We start from the raw sequence: 23,629 nt of genomic DNA on the forward strand, positions 1-23,629 counted from the left end.
ATTGAAGATCTTTTTACAAACACCTTTTGTATGTGGACCTGAAACCGGCACCCAATATTCTGAGTGGCAATTTCCCATGAAATTTCCACTTCAAAGATATTCCCTCTGGAGAGCATTCACAAAGCACTGCAAGGTCTTGGAATGATAAGCCACTTGACAGGAAATGAAGCATTAAGCTTTGTCAGTAAATGCTCATTCACAAAAACTGCTGTAAATTCATTTGAACAAAGGAGTCCTTAGTTCTGTACTGCACTTGCCACTGCCAAACAGATTATGAGTTAAAAAAACAGAGCTTACTTCTACGCTTAGTGGGAGAAGATGGTTGTCTTTCTGATGACAAGCCTATGACTCGAGGTGTGCCATAGGGATCAGTGCCGTGTCTGTTGTTGCTTTTCATCTTTATTAGGGATTTAGCTGATAACGTGGTAAACTGGATCAGCAAATTTGTGGATGCCACAAAGTTTGGGGGTACAATGACAATGAGGAAGGCTATCAAAGCTTGAGGCATGATCTTGGCCAGACGGGAAGATGAGCTGGAAATGATCAAATTTAATGCAGATAAATGTTAAGTGTTGCATTTGGGAAGGATAGACCATGGTAAGGCTTACACAGTGAATGGTAGAGCTCTCATTCAAAGTGGTATCACAGATGGATAGGGTTGTACATTGGCCTCTGTACTTCCCTCTGCAATTGGATCCTCGACTTCCCAACCAGAAGACCACAATCTGTGCGGATTGGTGATAACATATCCTCTTCGCTGACGATCAACACTGGTGCACCTAGGGGATGTGTGCTTAGCCCACTGCTCCACTCCCTCTAAACCCGTGACTGTGTGGCTAGGCATAGCTCAAATACCATCAATAAGTTTGTTGTTAATACAAATATTGTTGGTAGAATCTTAGATGGGGACGAGAAGGCGTACAGGAGTGAGATATGCCAACTAGTGGAGTGGTGTCGTAGCAACAACCTTGCACTCAATGTCAGTAAGATGAAAAAGCTGATTGTGGACTTCACGAAGGGTAAGACAAAGGAACACAAACCAATCCTCATAGAGGGATCAGAAGTGGAAAGAGTGAGCAGTTTCAAGTTCCTGGGTGTCAAGATCTCTGAGGACCTAAATCTAGTCCCAACATAACGATGCAGTTATAAAGAAGGCAAGACAGCAACTATACTTCATTAGGAGTTTGAAGAGATTTGGTATGTCAACAAATACACTCAAAAACTTCTATAGATGTACCATGGAGAGCATTCTGACAGGCTGCATCACCTGGGGGGAGCCTACTGCACAGAAGCTGCAGAGGATTGTAAATTTAGTGAGTTCCATTTTGGGTACTAGCCTACAAAGTACCCAGGACATCTTCAAGGAATGGTGTCTCAGAAAGGCAGCGTCTATTATTAAGGACCTCCACCACCCAGGGTATGCCCTTTTCTCACTGTTACCATCAGGTAGGAGGTACAGAAGCCTGAAGGCACACATTCAGCGATTCAGGAACAGCTTCTTCCCCTCTGCCATCCAATTCCTAAATGGACATTAAACCGATGAACACTACCTCACTTTTTTTATATATATTATTTCTGTTTTCTGCACAATTTTTAATCTATTCAATATATGTATACTGTAAATGATTTACTTACTTATTACTATTATTTTTCTTCTTATTATTATTATTATCATGTATTGCATTGAACCGCTGCTGCTGAGTTAACAAATTTCACAACACATGCCGGTGAAAATAAACCTGATTCAGATAAATCAGGATACGTGGACAGGAGTTGAGATATTATGTTGAAGTTGTACAAGACATTGGTGAGGCTGAATTTAGAGTATTGTGTGCACCTACTGACAGAAAGAAATATCAATAAGCTTGAAGGAGTGCAGAGAAAGTTTACAAGGATGCTGCAAGGACTTAAGGATCTGAGTTATAGGGAAAGGTTGAATTGGTCAGGACTTTATTCCCTGGAGTGCAGATGAATGAGGGGAGATCGCATAGAGGCATAAAAATTATGAGAGTGATTGCATGCAGAATTTTCCCCTCAGGTTCGATGAGACTAGAACTAGAGGTCATAGTTTAGGTGAAAGGTGTGATATTTAAGGGGAATCTGAGGGGAAACTTCTTCGCTCAGAGGGTGGTGTGAGTGTGGAACGAGTTGCCAGCAGAAGTGGCAGCTGTGGGTTCAATTGTAACATTTAAGGCAAGTTTGGATAGGTATATGGATGGAGAGATATGATCCAGTTGCAGGTAGGTGATACTAGACAGATCAGTCGGGCATGGACTGGATGGGCTGAAGGAACTGTTTTTATGCTGCAGTACTCTTATGACTCTCTAACACAAATGTGAGTCAGTAATCTGCTATGCCTACACAATATTAAACCTACGTTGTCTTATCATGTTAATGTTAACCATTTTAAACAAGTAAATGCTGGCATTAACATAATACCAGAGAACTTAGACAATTCTGAGATTAATCATGCTCCATTTTCAACTACCAGGTTCTGAAGGTCTACTCTTGCAAAACCTGGCATGTTTTTGATACAGTTTTGGATTTATCAAGATGAAGATGTAACACTTAATAAAAGAAGCAGTGTTCTACTTCAATTATTCAGTCTTAGCATTTAATTCACAGCTCAGAAGTTGAGTTCTCTCCATTCTGTTCCTGAATTCAAATATCATAAGCATATCTCTGACTACATAACAATTGAAGGGAAACTTGCAGATAAAGTGATTGAAACTGGATATCAACTTAATAATCATCATTTATGCTCACCTACAAAACTCCTCATAAAATAATAACTGGTATCAGTATGCCACCAGCTTCTAGGCACATTAGAAGCTACTTCTTGATGAACCTGGACATTCATGTCATTATTCTTTCTGAAACCACTTGTCATTTGGAAGACTTTTGTTGTCAAATGTGTGCTTGACAGATTTTCTCTTAACTAGTGAGGTAATGTTATGCACCTCACTAGGCAAGCAAAACAAAAGCTATTTGCTGCCAGTTCATTTGTGCTGCTGATCTACATTTTATATTCAAGCTTACTGTTTTCAATGTTGATTTGCCTCCCGACCTGTCCAAGTCCTATACAACAATCCCTTAAGGGTGCCAGAACTGACACAGCATGATGATGGACCAAGACCTGCCCACAAAACCAATGAAAAAAATTTTGACACCTTGGCCCTACGTTAATTGGCCATCAAAGTTGTCATTCTCTGAAATTCAAAGCAAATAATACTTCATAAAACAAGTAACATTTTTAAAATAAGATCAAAAACTCAACAATATTTTAAAATTTTAATTAATTGTTAACATGTAAGTATATTCAATTAGTTGAATCATTACATTCTAACAACTATCCATATTCCTTGTTGCCATTCCTCTCCATTGATATTGAATTGACTCACTGTTCCTAACCTTATCCTAAAATGCAGATTAGGAGAAAGCTTGCACTCCACCTCTGAATTCCATAAGGAGTTTTAAACTTGAAAACCATTGGTAAAGTCTCCAGAAGGTAGGACTTCTGCATTTGCGCAAGAATCCCAATCTTGGTGGAACAGTTAGCGTTTCCCAGCAAGTTTTGTTCCATTTGTTCTTTAAGCTTGACAAGTTAGCCAATGAAAGGCCTCAACTAAGCATAAAGTCTTCTAATCCAATTGTGATTGTGAGATGGAAAAAAATAGTTGCAGGATGGATTAGTAACCAGTTAGGAAGAAGCACACCAGCAGTCATTGCAAGTTAATTTCAGGATATTATGTGGTAGACACTTGGATGAACATTGGGGATAATGTAAGTGAGCTACTTTCAGTTTTAATGAAAAGTACATAAACTTGCAGTCACAAGGAGTGCAGATTCAAAGAAATCAGCTGAGCTCACAACCAGCAGAATACACGTCTGATTTGTTCAGAATAAAATGCAAGGTACCACACGTTGGCTGTAAAAGTTAGTGTCTGTCTTGTCCATGAGTGGGATAGTACTTGCCAAAGTGAAAGCTAAATAGGACTGAGTGTGTTGATCAGCTCTGGGGTATTCTAATCAAGCTGTGTTAAAACTATTTAACAGTGTGTGGGGAAAGAATTGATCATTATGGTGTTGGCATAATTGCCTGCTTCTATCAAACATCAGATTATAAAAAGATAACATGCAAGATCCACAGAACAGTACAAAGCACTATCATGGCCAAGCGCTATAACGAATGACATGCAAAGCTACTGCTCTTCAGCTTCTTAGTAAAGAACTACAGAAAGGAAAGATATAGAGCAGTCCTTATGCAATGCCAAGTTTGTGGGTTCCAAACAGCAAGTTAAGGAAACACAGTAAAGAAAATGGAGTATCTACTTTGTTGAGGAAGATGATTAACATTCTGAAAGTCATCCAAAAAACGAGGCAAGGACATCTGACATACATAAGTAATCATAATGGCTGCATCAGAAGAGGGATGGGATCAAAGGGGTTGAAAATCTTTCTTTGTCCAAACTTTCCTTCAAATCTTGACTGCACAATCTGCCTAATACAGTTCATACTGACTCTTCCCAGTCTCAAAATGGATACTGGATACTCAACAACTATACACAATATGGAAGTACAATAATATTTATCACATCACAATCCTTTGCTGCTGGACGTACAACATGCTGGAGGAACTCAGCAGGTTGGGCAGCATCCATGGAAGCAACCAGTCAACATTTTGGGCCGAGACCCTTCAACAGGACTGAAGAAGGAGGGAACAGGGGCCCTATAAAGAAGGTGGGGGGAGGGTGGGAAGGAGAAGGCTGGTAGGTGCCAAGTGAAAAACCAATCAGAGGAAAGATCAAGGGGTGGGGAAGGGGAAGCAGGGAGGGGATAGGCAGGAAAGGTGAAGAAGGAATGTAAGGGGAAAGCACTGTGTAGTAAAAGAAGGCAGAATCATGAGAGAGGTGATAGGCAGCTAGAAGAGGAGGCAGATTGAAATTGGGATGGGGGAAGGGAGAGGGAGGGAATTACTGGAAGTTGGAGAATTCAATCTTCATGCCAAGGGGCTGGAGACTACCCAGACGGTATATGAGGTGTTGCTCCTCCAACCTGAGTTTGGCCTCATCATGGCAGTAGAGGAGGCCATGTATGGATATATCCGAATGGGAATGTGAAGCAGAGTTGAAGTGGGTGGCAACTGGGAATACTGTCTGTTGTGGCGGATGGAGCGGAGGTGCTCGACGAAGTGGTCCCCAAATCTGTGTCGGGTCTCGCCGATGTAGAGGAGGCCACACCGGGAGCACCGGATGCAATAGATTACCCCAACAGACTCACAAGTGAAGTGTTGCCTCACCTGGAAGGACTGTTTGGGGCCCTGAATGGTGGTAAGAGAGGAGGTGTAGCACTTACGCTTGCAGGGATAAGTACCAGGTGTGAGATCTGTGGGGAGGGACGTGTGGACCAGGCAGTCGAGGAGGGAACGATCCCTACGAAAAGCAGAGAGGGGTCGAGAGGGAAAGATGTGCTTAGTGGTGGGGTCCTGTTGAAGTTGGCGGAAGTTGTAGAGGATAATATGCTGGATCCGGAGGCTAGTGGGGTGGTAGGTGAGGACAAGGGGAACTCGGTCCCTGTTGTGGTGACGGGAGGATGCGGTGAGGGCCGAAGTGCAGGAAATGGAGGAGATGCGTGTGAGGGCATAATTGATTATCCCTTCTGCCGTCATCAATGGTGCCCTCACCCGCATCTCCTCCATCAACCAAGAATTTTTTTCCATTATCTGCTTATAGTTCATGCCCTCTAATCCAAGCAGCAATCCATCACTCCACTGGCTCTCTTTCCAAAGCTTCCACATCTTTTCTGTGATGGGGTGACCAGAATTGCACACAGTATTTGAAGTATGGTTTAATCAAAGTTTTATACAGCTGCAACATGACTACCTTACCCTTATATTCAATGCTGCAAAAAATGAAGGCAAGCATGCCATATGCCTTCTTTACTGCCCTTCCTATTTGCACAGCCACTTTCCGGAAGCTTTAGAATCGGACCTGAAGATCCTGTGTGTGTCAATGTTGTAATTCCATGGTGAAGATCCCTCTGTATGTCAATGCTGTATTTATATGCAAACTTTCCTCTTGCACTTGACCTCCCAAAGTGCAAAACCTCACATTTGTTTATTGGAATAACTGCGTCTGAAGGCGTAAGAGGTGTCTGAGTGAGAGTTTCATGAGAAGAAAGGGTGAGAAAATGGGGAAAAGTAGATGAACAGAACAGAAGGTTGAAAGTTTAACCTGGGGTCCATGTGGAGGTCATGTTTGCAAGATTGCTCAGTGTGGCACATATGCCAATTAAAAGTTAAAGTCAATTGAGTTTGAGATGGTGACTGAAGGAATTGGTTTTTCTCCTGGAGAAAACTAATTGGGCAAAAGTTAAAGATGAAGTTTAGCAGCAAGGACACAAAGTACACTGCAGATGCTGTGATCAAAGCAACACGTACAACAAGCTGGAGGAACTCAGCATGGGCTGAGAGAAGACCTGATAAAAGTTGATGAAACTATGATGGGCATTGATAAGGTGGACAATCAGCACCTTTTTGCCTGGGTAGAAATGCCAAATACATTTGTTTTTACAGAGTGTGGTCAGTGTCTGGAACAGGATGCCATATTTAGTGATGGAAGCTGATACAATAATGGCATTAAGAGGTTGCTAGATAGACATATGAATATGCAAGAAATGAAGATTTATGGAGATTCAGAAGAGATTTTAGTTTATTTCAGCATCACATTCAGCGCAGATATTGTGTGCCAAAGGGCCTGTTCCACTGCTGTACGGTTCTATATTGTGAGTTCTAAAAAAAATGTTCATAAAACTTGAGGTCAGGTAATTCCTTTAGAAAAGGTTAGTATTTCAGACTAATGTCCTTTCAACTTGTTTTTCTCTCCAGTGATACCACCCCACCTGGTCAGGTGCCGAGTATCTCCATTGTTTTCTCCTTCTATTTAATTTAGTTCACTGGTCAACTGATCTTCTTTTCATACTTCATAAATGTCAATTTACAGCAAGCCTTGACGATTTATCCCATTCTCTATCAAGTCATATTTGCCCATCAGCCCATTCTCAGCTACAATTCCGATTTAAGTCCTTCTATAGACTTGACCCTTCCTATATACATCTCTAATCCAACAACCACCACCAACTAACTCCAAAATTTGTCATTCAACTGAGCCATTTCTAATATTCTCCTACTTCTTCATTTTACAATTTGCAATCACACTTTCAGCCATCTGAGTTTCAATCTCTAGAATCCTTTCTCTAAACCCTTTCCTTTGCTTTAAACCCATCCTTAAAATCTATCTCTGGCCATTTCTACTTTTTTCTTTGGGCTGCCATTTATTTCTGGGTATTTCTACTGGTCATTCCCATGTCTGGAACTGTCCCAGCACACCCCTCACAGGCAAACTCACTTTTTGTGACTTAATTGCCCCATCTCTAAATGGCCAGGTTTTAAAACAATACTTGCTCAGATAAATAGAAAAGCTATATCCCAAACTTACACTGGAGAGAAAATTCTGAAGTCTTGAATTTCACATATTTCAACGTTAAGAGCCTCTGCAAAAGTAAAACTGAAAATAAGTTGTACAAGAGTATACTTCTTGGCAATCATTGTAAAAGTCACACCCTGCATGGTATATGGTATTTGTCACTATTCCAACAAAGATCAATAGGCTTCAATTCCAGCATGACTAATCTTTATAACACCAGTATCCATCCAGTTTAATGTGCATCTCTGGAACCTGCTTGCCCCATGAAGTTGAAAATTTGACATCTGGCTATTATGAATGGGGAGGCAAGAGAAATGAATCTAATCTCCAACCCCTCCCCAATGGCATTGGTTCACTGTAATAAAAAGACTGACAGAAATTTAGAGACAGAAAAAAGTTCAGCACAGAAACAAGCAAATTGGCCCATGTAGTCTGTGCTCAACCAATTAACCTGCCTACTCCCATCAACCTGCACTAGGACCATAGCCCTGCATATCCCTACCATCCATGTACCTATCCAAAGTTCTCTTAAACGTTGAAATCGAGTTCACATGTACCACTTGCGCTGGCAGCTCATTATACACTCTCATGACCCTCTGAGTGAAGAAGTTTCCCCTTATACTCCCCTTAAACTTTTCACCTTTCACCTTAAACTCTACTTGGATTCTCACCCAACCTCAACAGAAAAAGCCTGCTTGCATTTACCCTATCGATACCCCTCAGAATTTTGTATACCCCTATCAAATCCCACTCATTCTTCCACGTTCTAATCCATTCAATCATTCCTTATAAACTCAGGTCCTCCAGACCCGGCAACATCCTGTAGGTAGGTGACCAAAACTGCACACAATACTCCAAATTAAGCCTCACCAACACATTATACAACTTCAACATAACATCCCATCTCCCACCAATACTTCAATTTATGAAGGCCAATGTGCCAAAAGCTCTTGTTATAACATTAACTACCTGCTATGCCACTTTCATTGAATTATGGACCTGTATTTCCAGATCCCTTTGTTCTACCGCACTCCTCAGTGCCCGACCATTCACTGTGTAAGACCTACTCTTATTGGTCTTACCAAAGTGCAATACATAGAAACGTAGAAAACCTACAGCACAATACAGGCCTTTTGGCCCACAAAGTTGTGCCGAATATGTACCTACCTCAGAAATTACTAGGATTACCTATAGCCCTCTATACCTCACACTTGTCTGCATTAAATTCCATCTGCCATTTTTCAGCCCATTTTTCCAGCTGGTATAGATTGTACTGCGAGCTCTGATAATAAGGCCATAAGACTATAAGACATAGAAGCAGAATTAGGCCATTTGGCCCATCTAGTCTGCTCCGTCATTCAATCATGGCTGATCCCTTTTTTACTCCTCCTCAACCCCATTTCCCGACCTTCTCCCCATAACCTTTGATGCAATGTCCAATTAAGAACCTATCAATCTCTGCCTTAAATACATCCAACAACCTGGCCTCCACAGTTGTATGTGGCAACAAATTCTATAAACTCACCACCCTCAGGCTAAAGAAATTTCCCCACATCTCTGTTTTCAAAGGGTGCCCCTCTATCCTAAGGCTGTACCCTCTTGCCCTGGACTCTCCCACAATGGGAAACATCCTTTCCACATCTGCTCTGTCTAGGCCTTTCAACATTCGAAAGGTTTCAATCAGATCCCCCTCATCCTTCTAAATTCCAGCAAGTACAGACCCAGAGCCACCAATCGTTCCTCGTATGATAACCCTTTCATTCCTGGAATCATCCTTGTGAACCTCCTCTGGACCTTCTCCAATTCCAGCACATCTTTTCTAAGATGAGGAGCCCAAACCTGTTCACAATACTCAAGCTGAGGTCTCACCAGTGCCTTATAAAGCCTTAGCATCACATCCCTGCTCTTGTATTCTAGACCTCTTGAAATGAATGCTAACATGGCATTTGCCTTCCTCACCACCATCTCAAACTGCAAGTTAACCTTTAGGGTGTTCTGCACAAGGACTCCCAAGTCCCTTTGCATCTCAATTTGAATTTTCTCCCCATTTAGAACATAGTCCACACATTTATTTCTACTACCAAAGTGCATGATCATGCATTTTCCAACATTATACTTCATTTGCCACTTTCTTGCCCATTCTCTTAGCCTGTCTAAGTCCTTCTGCATCCTACCTGTTTCCTCAACACTACCTGCCCCTCCACCAATCTTAGTATAATCTTCCTCACTGTCCACTACACCCCCAGTCTTGTTGTCATCCACAAATTTGCTGATCCAGTTAACCATACCATGACAAACAACAATGGATCCAGCACCAATCTCTGTGGCACTTCACTCGTCACACGCCTCCTCAGAGAGACAATCAGCTACTACCACTCTCTGGCTTCTCCCACAAAGTCAATGTCTAAAAGTGGCATCACAAGTAGATAGGGTAGTAAAGAGAGCTTTTGGTACATTGGCCTTTATAAATCAAAGTATTGAGTATAAGAGTTGGAATGTAATGGTGAGGTTGTATCAGACATTGGTGAGACCGAATTTGGAGTATTGTGTGCAGTTTTGGTCACCTAATTACAGGAGGGATATTAGTATGGTTGAAAGAGTGCAGAGAAGGTTTACAAGGATGTTGCCGGGACTTGAGAAACTGAGTTACAGAGAAAGGTTGAATAGGTTAGGACTTTATTCCCTGGAGTGTAGGAGAATGAGAGGTGATTTGATAGAGGTGTATAAAATTATGATGGGTATAGATAGAGTGAATGCAAGCAGGCTAGGGGAGGAAAAAACCAGAGGGCATGGGTTAAGGGTGAAGGGAGAAAAGTTTAAAGGGAACATTGGGGGGGGGGGGGGCTTCTTCACACGGAGAGTGGTGGGAGTGTGGAATGAGCTGCCAAATGAAGTGGTGAATGCCGGCTCACTTTTAACATTTAAGAAAAACTTGGACAGGTACATGGATGAGAGGGGTTTGGAGGGATATGGCCCAGGTGCAGGTCACTGGGACTAGGCAGAAAAATGGTTCGGCACAGCCAAGAAGGGCCAAAAGGCCTGTTTCTGTGCTGTAATGTTCTATGGTTTTATGGTTGTATGGTCTAAACCAATATACTACCTCACCTTGAATGCCGAGCAACCGAATCTTCTTGATCAACCTCCCATGCCGGACCTTGTCAAATGCCTTGCTAAAGTCCATGTAGACAACAGCCCAGTGGCTTGCCTTCATCAATATTCCTGGTAACTTCCTTGAAAAGCTCTATAAGATTGGTTAGACACAACCAGCACACATGAAGCCATTCTGACTATCCCTAATCAGTCCATGTCTATCCAAATACTCATATATATGGCCCTTTAAAACACCTTCCAATAACTTTCCCATTACTGACGTCAGGCTCAATGGTCTATAATTTCCTGGTTTGTTTTTAAAGCCCTCCAATCACTGAGCACATCGACATGAAACACTGTCATAGAAAAGCATCATCCATCAGAGATCCTCACCACCCAGGCCATGCTCTTTTCCTTCTGCTGCCATCAGGTAGATGGTACAAGAGCTAAGGACTCAAACCCCCAGGTTCAGGAACAGATACTACTCCTCAACCAATAGGCTATGGAACAAAAGGGGATAATAACACTCATTTGTCCATCCATTGATATGTTCTCACAACCAATGATCTCATTTTAACTCTTTATCCAGTTATTTCATGTTCCCATTAGTTATTACTGTTTACTTATATTTGCATTTGCACAGTCGGTTGTCTTCTGGTTGATCTTTCCTTTACCTTGATATACTTACTATTCTATAGATTTGCTGAGTGTACCTGCAGGAAAATGAATCTCAGGGTTGTATGTAGTGACATATTTGTATTCTGATAATAATATTTACTTCGTACTTTTTTCATTTTAGAGTCTTTCTTAAATATCAGAACAACATTAGCTATCATCCAATCCTCTGGTACCTCTCCTGTCACTAAGGATGTTATAAATATCTCTGCTAAGGCCCCTGCAATTGCTGCACTTGCCTCCCTTAGGGTTCAAGGGAACACCTAATCAAGCCCTGGGGTTTTATCCACCCTAATATATTTCAAGACAGCAAACACCTCCTCCTCTGTAATCTGTACAGGGTCCATGAATTTGATACTGCTTTGCCTTACTTCTACAGACGCTGCGTCCAATTCCTGAGTAAATACAGATGCAAAAAATCCATTTAAGATCTCCCCCATCTCTTTTGGCTCCAAACATGGATTACTGTTCTGATTTTCCAGAGGACCAATTTTGTCCCTTACAATCCTTTTGCTTCCAACATATCTGTAGAATCCCTTAGGATTTTCTTTCACCTTGTCTGCTCGGGCAGGGGTGTCAAACTCATTTTAGGTCACGGGCCGGATTGAGCAAAATGCAGCTTCATGCGGGCCGGATCAGTCGGACGCGTGCGAACGCAGCTTTCGTTGCCTCCGTTTTTTCAGCCGGCTCTCATGTGTCTCAGTCTCTGCTATAACTACAAAGTGTTTCACTTTACAAATTCCGTTTCTTATGAAGAAGACTGCCGAGCAAGACTGCCGAATAAACACTAAAACCCCTGAAAACCTGGTACCTGAATAAACTCAGCATTAGCCATATCATACGCCATAGGCGCTTTGATTACTGGGGCCAGCTTTAATAGTAATTAGATATTATTTCGCGGGCCAAAGATAATTCCACCACGGGCCGAATTTGGCCCGCGGGCCTTGAGTTTGACATATATGTGCTAGAGCAACTTTAAGCCTTCTTTCAGACTTCCTGGTCTTTGTTAAATGTTCTCTTGCATTTCTTAAACTCCATAAGTACCTCACTTGTTCCTACCTGCTAAGCACTGCCTTTATTTCCTTAACCAGGGCCTCAATATCTCTTGAAAACCAAGGTTCCTAAAAAACTGACAGGCACACACAAGCTTTGTACTCTCAAAATTTCACTTTTGAATGCCTTGCACTTACCAAGTACACCATTGCCAGGAAACAGCTTGTCCCAATGTATACATGCCAGATCCTTTCTTAAACCATCAAAATTAGCATTTCCACGCACTCTTTTTCCACAAGTGACCACTTGCTTATATCACAATCTACCTCATTAATTCCTTTCACCTTGCCTGTGCTGTCCTTTCTCTCTAACTGTAACACTTTATCTCAATGCACTGTTGCTATGAAATGACCTGTATGGATGGCATGCAAAACAAAGATTTCACAGTAGTTCAGAAAATGTGACAATAATAAACCAATTTATCAATTTAGAAAGTTTAATATGATATGCAATCAAGACATTTACATTATTATATAAGAATGTAATTAAGAGGTAAGTAAATAATTTAATGTTAGAGCTAGTCTCAAAAGACCTGACACTAACACATGCATGATGAGTTGAGCTCCAACCTGCAATTTCTATGAAGCTACAGTACTGTATAGAAGTCTGAAGTGCATATATATATATATATATATATAAAAGCAGGGTGCCTAACACTTTCACACAGTACTGTATTCATCAACATAGAGTGGAAAGCGAGTTCATAAATCTGGCTTCATTATCTGATGAGACCGGGAGGATTATTTCCAAAATGGTTAATTCTTCATCATTATGTGCTCGTCATTCCCTTCTACAGTTTAAAGTAGTACATAGGGCTCATATGTCTAAAGAGAAGCTCTCTTGTTATATTGCAGTTATATCTCCTTACTATGACAGATGTAATAGTGGAGAGGCTTCATTAATTCACATGTTTTGGTCATGTTTGAGCTTGAAAAATATTGGAAAGATGTATTCCAAACTTTTTCTGTACTTTTTAAAGTTAGTTTTAAGCCCAATGCTTTGACTGCCTTATTTGGTATTATTGAGGAAAGAGTTATAATTTTGGAGCCTTCTCATTTGCGGGTTTTATTTCTCTTATGGCTAGGAAGGCGATCTTGCTTAAATGGAAGGAAGTTGTTCCCCCCCCCCCCCCCCCGCCACACATGCTCATGTGATGTTATGTCATATTTAAATCATTCATAAAGTCTATACCCCCTACCAAGACAAAGCTGGTTGGTAAAAAAAACACGAGAGGAAAAAAGAGTACTTTACCATATAGTGTTTTATAATAACAATAGCCCAGATCTGTATTTTAATTCAAAGATTAAAATAGTTCAGAAAGGGTCCCCGTAACATTTGAAAATCTTGGTTAGATTCAGAAATCGAACAACGGATCTTCTCTAGATTCAATTTATTTTATTTGACTGATATTCATTATGGGATACCGTGACTGTATCAGTGTGATTTATATATAGTGCATTTCATGCTATTTTATTTTGATTTATAATAAGTATCCTTATGAATTCTGTATTTGTGTATATGAAACTTAATAAAAGTATTGGAAAAAGAAAAAATAAAATAAATCAGGCAACAACAAAGGATATTGGGAATGGTGAGGATGGAGCACCATGGGACAGGTGGCAGAGCAGTACCAGGGGCAGGGGGCAGTTGGGTTGGTGCAGTGCAAACACACACAGCCCTCAGACACCAGGCAAGGTAATTTGATTCCAGACAAATGGTTTATTGATCATTACATAATGACTCCCTGGTGCTTCCTGCTCCTTCCCCTCTCCCTTCCACTTTTCCCAACCATGATTCCACTCTCCCTGTCCCCTTCCCACTCTCAGTCCACAATAGAGTATTAGAATCAGGTTTATTACCACTCATATATGACATGAAATTTGTTTTTTTTGCTGCAGCAGTACAGTGCAATACATAAAGTTACTACCGTACTATGCAAAAGTCTTAGGCACCCTAGCTATACATGTGCCTAAGACTTTTGCACAGTACTCTATATTAAATATATTAAACAACATGCACACATATCTGTTCACGTGAAATTGATGTTCTTGAACTCAGTTAATCGTGTTTCATAAATCCACATTTATCATTAGAAAATCACACATTAGCCTGCTTTCATTTTAGTTTTCTGTAATATCGCAGAAATCAACAATGTCGTACATTTACCATATCACTTTAGCTGTTGATCTCCAAAAATGAAATAGTATTGTGGAACAAGATATCCAAGACAGTGTGGTAAAGATAATCCCTTTAACAGCGCTGAGAAAAGAACCTTATCTGGAAACAATGAAGGAATAACAAATCAGACTAAAAATAGTTGTTTAATTTTAGGGTACTTTTTTTTATCCTGCATGAAGCTCACTCTAGAAATCCACTCAACATACAGAGTGCCTTTCTGTTGTACATGTGTTGGATTTATTAAAAGCTCATGTATCAGGACTACGTCAAAAAGAGCTGCCAGTTAAAACATTTTGTCAGAAGTGAAATTAACCACCGTTTTGCTGTTTTGCTATTCCTTCACTAACCATTGATAAAAGTCTTATTGACTCCTTATCTCAGCACTGTAGGAGTACTTTCACCCCCACAGGCTGCAGCAGTTCAAATAGGAGTCAGTCCATTGTCACCTTTTCAAGAGAAAGAACAGATGGGAGATAAATATCATCTCACATGGATAAGAGAAATATGTGGCCCTTGTGATATGTATTCTGATCATTCTTAGCAATCAAATTAATTTCAATGTAAGAAAATCTACCACTATTTATAATCACAAACACAAGAAAATCTGCAGATGCTGGAAATGCAAAGCAACACACACACTAAATGATGAAGGAGCTCAGCAGGCCAGGCAGCATCTATGGAGAAGAGTTGAACAGTCGAGGTTTTGGGCCAAGATCCTTCATCAGGACTGGAAAGAAAGGGAACAAGTCAGAGTATGAAGGTGGGGGGAGTGGAGAAAAAGTACAAGGTGGTAGGTGATAGGTGAAACTGGCAGAGGAGGGAGGGTGTGAAGTAAAGAGCTGCAAGTTGATTGGTGAAAGAGGTAAAGATGGAGGAGGGGGAATCTGATAGGAGAGGGTAGAAGAAAGGGAAGGAGGAGCACCAGAGGAAGGTGATGGTCAGGTAAGGAGATGAGGTGAGAGAGGGAAATGGGGATGTGGAATGACGAAGGAGGAAGGGCAGCAATTACTGGAAGTTCGAGAAATCGATGTTCATGCCATCAGGTGTTGCTCCTCCAACCTGAGAGTGGCCTCATTGCGGCAGTAGAGGAGGCCATGGACTGACATGTCGGAATGGGAATGGAAAATAGAATTGAAATGGTTGACTACTGGGAGATCCTGCTTTTTCTGACGGATAGAATGTAGGTGCTCAGCGAAGTGGCCTGTCAGTCTTCGTCAAGTTTCACCACTATACAGGAGGCCAGCCGGGAGCACAAGACACAGTAGATGACCCCAACAGACTGGCAGGTGAAGTGTCACCTCACCTGGAAGGCCTGTTTGGGGCCCTGAATAGTCGTGAGGGAGGAGGTGTAGGGGCAGGTGTGGCACTTGTCTGCTTGCAACTATTTATAAACAACAGTTAAAGAATTTGAAAATATAAGAACTGGTTTTACTTGTATGAAAAATCTGTATAGCCAATACCATTCTGGAAGTTAAGTTGCAAATTTGACAGTTACTTTCCCATTTGTATTTGCTGCTATGCACCAAATTTTGGCATAACTTTATGAATAACTGATCGGTACAGTGGTCAAATGTATGACGTACATCACTAATATTGTAGTTGCACTGAATTTGGGGTCACCTGAACCATAATTTCTTTACATCTTTATTCATCTTCAGACAAGTAGAACTGGGCTTATAACTCCTACTTGAACAGCAATTGCTCTCTGAATGGAATAATTTCTTTGTAACATTCTTTGCAAAAAAATTTATACTTAAATATATAAACACACATCAGCTGAAGTTAAACACAGTCGTCTGGATTTTTTACCCACTCTAATTGCTTTCCTGTAGTTCTGATGTGGTCAGAGAAGACTAAAACTTGCCATTTCCCAGAGTGCAGATCTCAAAGTCTAAAATATACCTGTCATGTGTAGTTATGTACAATAAAAATCAGAACAGCTCTTTTTTGTTCAGTTGTTTAGTCAAGTCCAACTCTTCATGACCTCGTAATGGTTATTTTCAAAATGGTTGCTAGTGTTTTCATGGCAAGACACAGAAGCAGATAGCCAGGCCTTTACTCCTTGCAGACACTGCTGCTGTCCAGTTGGGACCTGGCTGGATTTACCATCTGCCTTGAAGTCCAGTGCTGATGCCACTATACCACCAAACAGAACAGCTCTACTTACTCATTAAACAGTGTTCAATTCTCCCATCCTGCTCCTAAAATTCCAAAAGTTGGTACAGCATTTAAAATACCAGAGTGAGAATTCAGACCTTGACTAGCAAACCAAAGACCCAAATTTAAATACAACAAGGGCAGCTGGTAATTTGAATTCAGTTAATAATCTGGAATTTTAAAACAAAAATCAGTAACTAGTTACTAGAAATGATTACATTAAAGACCATCAGATTGTTATGATAACCTAAATGAATCACTAATGCATTTCAGGGGATGAAATCTTCTTTCCTTATTCAGTCAACTATACATGCCTGGATATGTGTGGCTTCAGAGTCACCATGTGGTTGACTCTTAAATGCCTTCTGAAATGGCCTAAGAAGTAACCACAGTTACACCAGAACTGCTACACTCTAAGAATCAATTCAGTTGGAATTCTTTGTATAACTGCACAGGAAAAGATAGCTCACCATTATCTTATCAAGAGAAAATTGGTTTGAACAATGACTGCTGGACTTGCCAATGACATGCAGATGCCAAAAACGAATAAAGACAAAAAATTAGAGCGGGCACTGAGAGTTGTAAAAAAGTCTGTGCAAAGCTCCTGAGAAACTGAGCAGGAAAGGCTTCCGAAGACGAGCTCGAAGGCCCATTGCTCACCTGAAGCAAATCTAAATTTGACCACATACTTTGATAAATGAAACTCCCATTCGTGTGAAAAAGTGTGTTACAACCAGAACATAGATCACAGAAATTTCACTGGGCAAGTGGAAATATGATGGAGATATGTCCTCCATTGGTATTGTTAGATGTTTATTTCATAAGATAATGGTTTCCTCTTTATTAAAGCATCATGTCTTAAGAGAATTGGTATCTATTTGCATAAGTTACAGAAGTAGGAAGAGGTTATTTCCCCTTGTGGCTGGTCTGCCACTCTATAAGACCAAGGCTGATCCTCAATGCTATTTTCTTGCACCAACTTTATATCCTTAATGCCTAAAAGCCAATTGATCTTCAGTCCTTTGGTCAAGTATTCACCATCATAAGATAATGGTGTCCAATTATTGGCACCTCGCCAAGAAACACCAACTCCATACCTAGCCTATCAAGCACCATATGAATCTTTATCACATTAATGAGATTTCCTCCCATTTTTCTACATGGACTCAGCCTATTTAATGTCTGCTCATACAGCAAACCTACCATCCTATGAGTTAATCTGGTGAACCCTTGCAGCAGTCCATAAGTATATCCTTCCTTAGGTAGAGAGACAGTAGCACTAAATATTCCATTGCAACCTCACCAGGGCTGTATACAATGGAACACACCATCTTGCTATAAAAGGAAGAATACCATTTGCCTTCTTAATTGTTTGCAGTATCAACATTTTAATTTTCTGTAACCTTGAGAACTAAGGAACCCAGATACTTCTGAACACCAACAACTTTCAATTTCTCACCACTTAGAAAATAGTCCTGAAGAAGGGTCTCGACCCAAAATGTTGACCATTCATTCATTTCCTTAGATGCTGCCTGATCTGCTGAGTTCCTCCAGCATTGTGTGTGTGTTGCTTTGGATTTCCAGCATCTGCAGACTTCATGTTTAAGAAAATACTCTACCCTTTTACTATTTTCGTTCATAGTGAAGACTTCACATCTTATCACATTATATTCCTTCTGTCATACCCTTGCCTTAGTCTCTACGCTCAGTGGCCACGTTACTTGTAACACCTGTACACCTGCTCATTAATGCAAATATCTAATCAGCCAATCATGTGGTGGCAATCCAATACATGAAAGAATACAGACATGGTCATGAGGCTCAGATCAAAAATCAGAATGGGGAAGATATGTGATCCAAGTGATTCTGATTGTGGAATGATAGTAGGTGCCAGATGGGGTGGTTTGAGTATTTCAGAATTTGCTGATCTCCTGTAATTTTCACATACAGAGGTCTCTAGGGTTTAAAGAGAATTGTGTGAAAAACAAAAAAAAATCCAGTGAGTGGCAGCTCTGTGGGTGAAAACTGCTTTTTAATGAGAGAGGTCAAAGGAGAATGCTGGCAGGAAGGCGACAGTAACTCAGATAACCACGCAGTACAACAGTGGTGTGCAGGCGAGCATCTCTGAATACACAACATGTCAAACCTTGAAGTGGATGGGCTACAGCAGCACACCACGATCATACGGTGTGGCCACATCATTAGGTACAGAAGCTACCTAATAAAGTGGCCACTGAGTGTATATCCCAAATTCTCTCTCCACCCTTCTCACACGCCTGGACTACTCCCTTGCTTTGTATCATCAGCAAACTCAGTTATATTAAATGTGATCCCTTTATTACTGATACACTTTATAAAGAGTCAGGGTCACAGCACCAATCCCAACCACACAGAAGCAGTCAAAGCTGAATATGACCCATTCATTCCCAAGGTCTGTTTTCTGTCCATTAAGAAGTCCCCAATCCTCTTCAATATACCATTGCAAAATCATGGAATCTTAGAACACAGAATAGCATAGGAACAGGTCTTTCACCACACAATATCTGTCCCAAACACATTTCCAAATTAACTTAATATCTTCATCATGAACATGATTCATTCCTGCTTGTTTAAATGACGATCTAAAAGCCCATTTCACTACTTACCCTGGCAGTATGGTCTAGGCATCTAGCACTCTGTATAAAAAACCTTCCCTGTACCACAGCTTTAAATTTTCTACCTTCCTGCCAACTTCAATAGTATCAATATGGAGCATAACCTTTGGCTGTTCACCATCCTATCTCAGAATTTCCTGAATCCACCAGCTTTTTATTTTGTTTGATAATCTCTTGTGTGGCACCTCATCAAATGCCTTCTGAAAATTCAAGTCTGTTGCATCCACTGACTTGACTGGTTTATTTAATAAACCAGCATTAAGAAAAGCTAATTCCTATTTTACATAATAAGGAGGAATACAGTCGGCCCTCCTTATCCATGAATTCAACCAACCGCGGATCGCGAAAACCCGAAAGTGCTCTTCCAGCACTTGTTGTTCGAGCATGTACAGACTTTTTTTTCTTGTAATTATTCCCTACACAATGCAGTATTACAACTATTTTACATAGCATTTACATTGTATTAGCTGTTATAAGTAATCTAGAAATGACAAAGTATATGGGAGGATGTACGTGAGTTATCATGGATCGGGATCGAAAAAAATCATTAGTTCTCTTACTAAGTAAGTCAGAACAGGTACATCCGGTATTATTTAGCGTCAGTTAGTCAAACGTTTGCATTCGTAAATAGTATATATTTCACCTTTCTATGCATATAAAACACTTAAGAACGTATGTTTCAGCGCCGGGCTCGGGAAGTTCCCGAGTTCGTTCTAGTGACAGATCGCTATCGAGGGCGCTCTCCACCGTGCCGGGTTGATGTAGAGGATCAAAAATCCAAAACCCAATAATTAAACCACTGCGTTGCTTAGTAATAATTGTAGCTTTCATCGGAGCAGGGCTTTCACATGCTCCATTAAAATTGTTCCGATCATTGACCGACTATAGCCTAACGCTTTTCCAATGACTGATGGCGTTTCACCTCTTTCCGATCGCTTTTTTACTTCCACCTTTGATCGTGATTATTTTCGTGAACAGAAACACTGCGGATTCAGAGCTACACCGGGTCCTAATGCCCACCGCTCTGAACATGTATAAATGTAGTTTTCCCTTGGAAGCTTCAACATTTCTCAGAAGCATTGAATTGTAGAGGGAAATTCAATCCTCCTGTAAAATCTTCTTCAAAAGATTCACAAGATTCAAAGTAGATTTATTATCAAAGTACTGTATGTATGTACTATATAACTCTGAGATTCGTCTTCCCACAGACAACTACAAAATAAAGAAAAACCATTTAACCCATTCAAAGAAAAACATCAAACCCCCAACATGCAAAGAACAAATCACACTAACGGCTAAAAACTAGCAAAAGCCACAGAATATACAAAATCAAACGAAAGAGTCATCGAAACAGTCCAGAATATAAACACGAGAAAATCTGCTGAAGCTGGAAATCCAAAGCAACACACACAAAATGCTGAGTCCCTCCAGCAATTTGTGTGTGTTGCAGTCCAGGAGTATTCAGTTTAATTCAGTTCAACTTTGTGCTGTGTCATTCATGAATCATTTTACATACTTTCACATTTTGTAAATTGCATAAATGTGAAACTGTCTTGAATGTAAAAAATGAGATTCATACCTCAGTTTGCAGATCTCCCTTCAACTGAGCATGCAGGCAATTACCTCTCACAGCCTGTTCATTTCTTACATCCATGGTGTGCAACCCAATGTTCTTATCTGCACATCATTGGCCTCACTATTTTTTTAAACTGTTTTCCTTCCAATTTCTATTTCCCCATCAAATGAAATGATATTCAGTTCACCAGTGTTCAAGTCTTTAAAGCTATCAGAGAAAATTATCCCACAAGAATTTTCATCACCGCCCCTTTCCACTACTGATAAACTTTAGTGCTCACCTTGGATTTTCCAGATTCCACAATTGAAAATGATGTGCATATTGGTGTTTAAAAAAATTGTTGGGTTATAGTCAACCAAATTAAAATAAATGCTATGCAGTTTTAATCCAGACCACTCATTTGCAGTTATTTCTAGCTTGGTAGCACTTTTAACACAGAAAAGGTCACAAACTGCTTCATTGGTCTGAAGTAAAAGGCTTCATGTCCATGTCTGAGAATTAAGGTGCATGTTAGAATGGTTAATAATATGTGGAAACTGGTGTGAAAAGCAATGGTTAAAGAAAGTATCAAAATCAAGTTCCACCAATTTTAATGATTTGGAAGAGATTGCATATATAAGGAGATGGAAAATGTGAATCATTTTGAAATTTAAAATAGGAATTGTGAATTTAGTATTTTGACGAACATGCAGGCTAGGACATGAACAAATGGAATGAAACATGAGCTACAATTAAGTTTTGAATTTATTAGATTTTTAAAAAGATAGAAGATTGACTATTAAGAAGAGTAGTGGTATATACAACAAAGTTGTAAAATTTTGACTAAAATCCCAGGAGCACTTTACAAATGTAACTAACTATAACTTATTCAGTCATTGTAAGTAAGAGGACTTAATAATAAATGTCAATTAGTACATTTACTGTTATAAGATAGCATCTTCCCTAATTTACCATGAACAACAGCATGAAGAAGCTGCCAATGATATTAACACATTTATCACAATAATCAGATCCTTTTCATGTGTTTTTGGAAGCGAGGGGTGACAATTTGATTCTAAAATGTCATCTAAATGCTATCTGGTGTGTTTTGTGCCACAAGATGTACCAGATGACATACTGGTAAACGGCTGTCACTCAGAAGTTTGTGGATAGCTTCTTGTGATGCCTATATGCTCATTTAATGTTGGCGCTACCATTTTAAAACAAATACCCTCTCATTCAGCAGCAGGGAAGACATCAGACTGTGCAATTTGAAAGGTTCATTATTTAATTTGCAAATGGACTGCTGAATGATTTTTACTGGCTGTTTCAATGATTGCACACCATGGTATAATTGTCCGGTGCCTTTTAGACTGTAAGTGTCCCTAAAGCTTACTGAATGTGATGTGGTACACTCTGAGAAGATTGATTCTGCCTTCAGACCTCCTAAGTAAACATGTAGCTCCCTGTAGCCGTGCATTAGGGGGATTTCCCCTGGGATTATTCTGCATATAATATGACAGAGATGATGAGTAGAGGGCCTGCAAAGTACAATTTGCTAAGAGTTGGAGGAAATGTTAGAGATGAAGGGATCCCAACAAGAGGCTACCTCTGCCCAGTGTCTTCTGAGTTAAATTGCCTAATTGATCTTCAGTATGTGAAAAGTTTACATTTCAGTAAGGATATCATCATTAAAATCTGCCATGCATTTCAGTTATAATTCCAATATCAGAGCAGGGAAATTGCCTGCCACAGAGTCTCATCTTGGACTCTTTCTAGGCTGACTTAGTAATGTATAATAATTCATACAGTTAGATAAAGCAGTTCACAGATGCTCTCAAGTGAAAGAGAACTCACTGTACTTCATTGTCTTGCCTGAGAACAACAGGTGGAGTTTGCATGTTTACTTATGTTAAGGATGCCAATTACTCCGCTTTGTGGGCATTGTAATATCAGCAATGAGATATATTGTTGCTCAAGGCAATTCTGGTCACTGAATGCTTAGTGGATCGTGCAGGTCACTGGCAGTTTTCCAAGTTGTTATGTTGTATTCACTCTGCAAAGTCTGGTGTACTATGTCATGACTCCAATTTGCAAATCATACATAACTAAGCAGTATGCAAATTATGAAATCAAGGCCAGTGAATGAAAAATGATTGAACAGGCTACTGACATTCACAAGCTTTTGTCTCATAATTTCTCCTCCAAGGCAGCTGTCAAGAATCTTGGTGATCTTACTTTCTGCTGAAAAACATGCTGTCATGAGTGCATAATGTGTCAGCGGCTACAGAGCAGTCAGCTAAAGAACAGTAGAAGTCACAAGAAGAGCAGAAGGCAAATGTGAATGAAGAACAGAAGTGGAAGCCATTGAAATAGCTCTTTTATCACTTGACTGTGAATAATTCATCAGAAGTGGAATTGGTTTATTATTGTCACATATACCAAGAATCAGTGAAAAGTTTTTTCAGATAAAATCGATACACATTACAGTGAGGTAGAGCAAAGTAAAATGCAGCAACAGAATAAAGTGTAACATCTACAGATAACATGCAGTGCATGTAAACAATAAGCTGCAGGGTGGTAGGAGGTAGATTGTGAGGTCAAACGTTCATTTTATTGAACTAGGGGACCATTCAATAGTCTTATAACAGCAGGGTAGAAGCTAACCTTGAGTTTGGGGGTTATGTGCTTTTAAGTTTTTGTATCTTCTGCTCAGTAGAAAAAGAGACTGTCCAGGGTGGGTGCAGTCTTCGATTTTGCTTGTTGCTTTACAGAAGGAGGAG

The 23,629-nt window shown here is 40.2% G+C and overlaps 1 protein-coding gene across 3 annotated transcripts in view; it reads right to left on the reverse strand.

Annotated features, from left to right (window-relative positions):
- The window catches only part of LOC140740518 (matrix metalloproteinase-15-like), a 72,819-nt gene that overhangs the window by 41,426 nt on the left and 7,764 nt on the right, over positions 1-23,629 (reverse strand). The window contains exon 1 of one of the 3 annotated variants that reach the window (XM_073069733.1): positions 19,935-20,055. The exons of the other annotated variants lie outside the window; for them this stretch is intronic. Coding sequence (XP_072925834.1) covers positions 19,935-19,946 — 12 coding nt within the window. The 5' untranslated portion in view covers positions 19,947-20,055. Of the gene's footprint in view, positions 1-19,934; positions 20,056-23,629 lie in introns of those variants that run through there. 3 annotated transcript variants of the gene reach the window in all.

Source organism: Hemitrygon akajei, chromosome 17 (genome assembly GCF_048418815.1).
Source record: "Hemitrygon akajei chromosome 17, sHemAka1.3, whole genome shotgun sequence".
Taxonomy (NCBI): Eukaryota; Metazoa; Chordata; class Chondrichthyes; order Myliobatiformes; family Dasyatidae; genus Hemitrygon; species Hemitrygon akajei.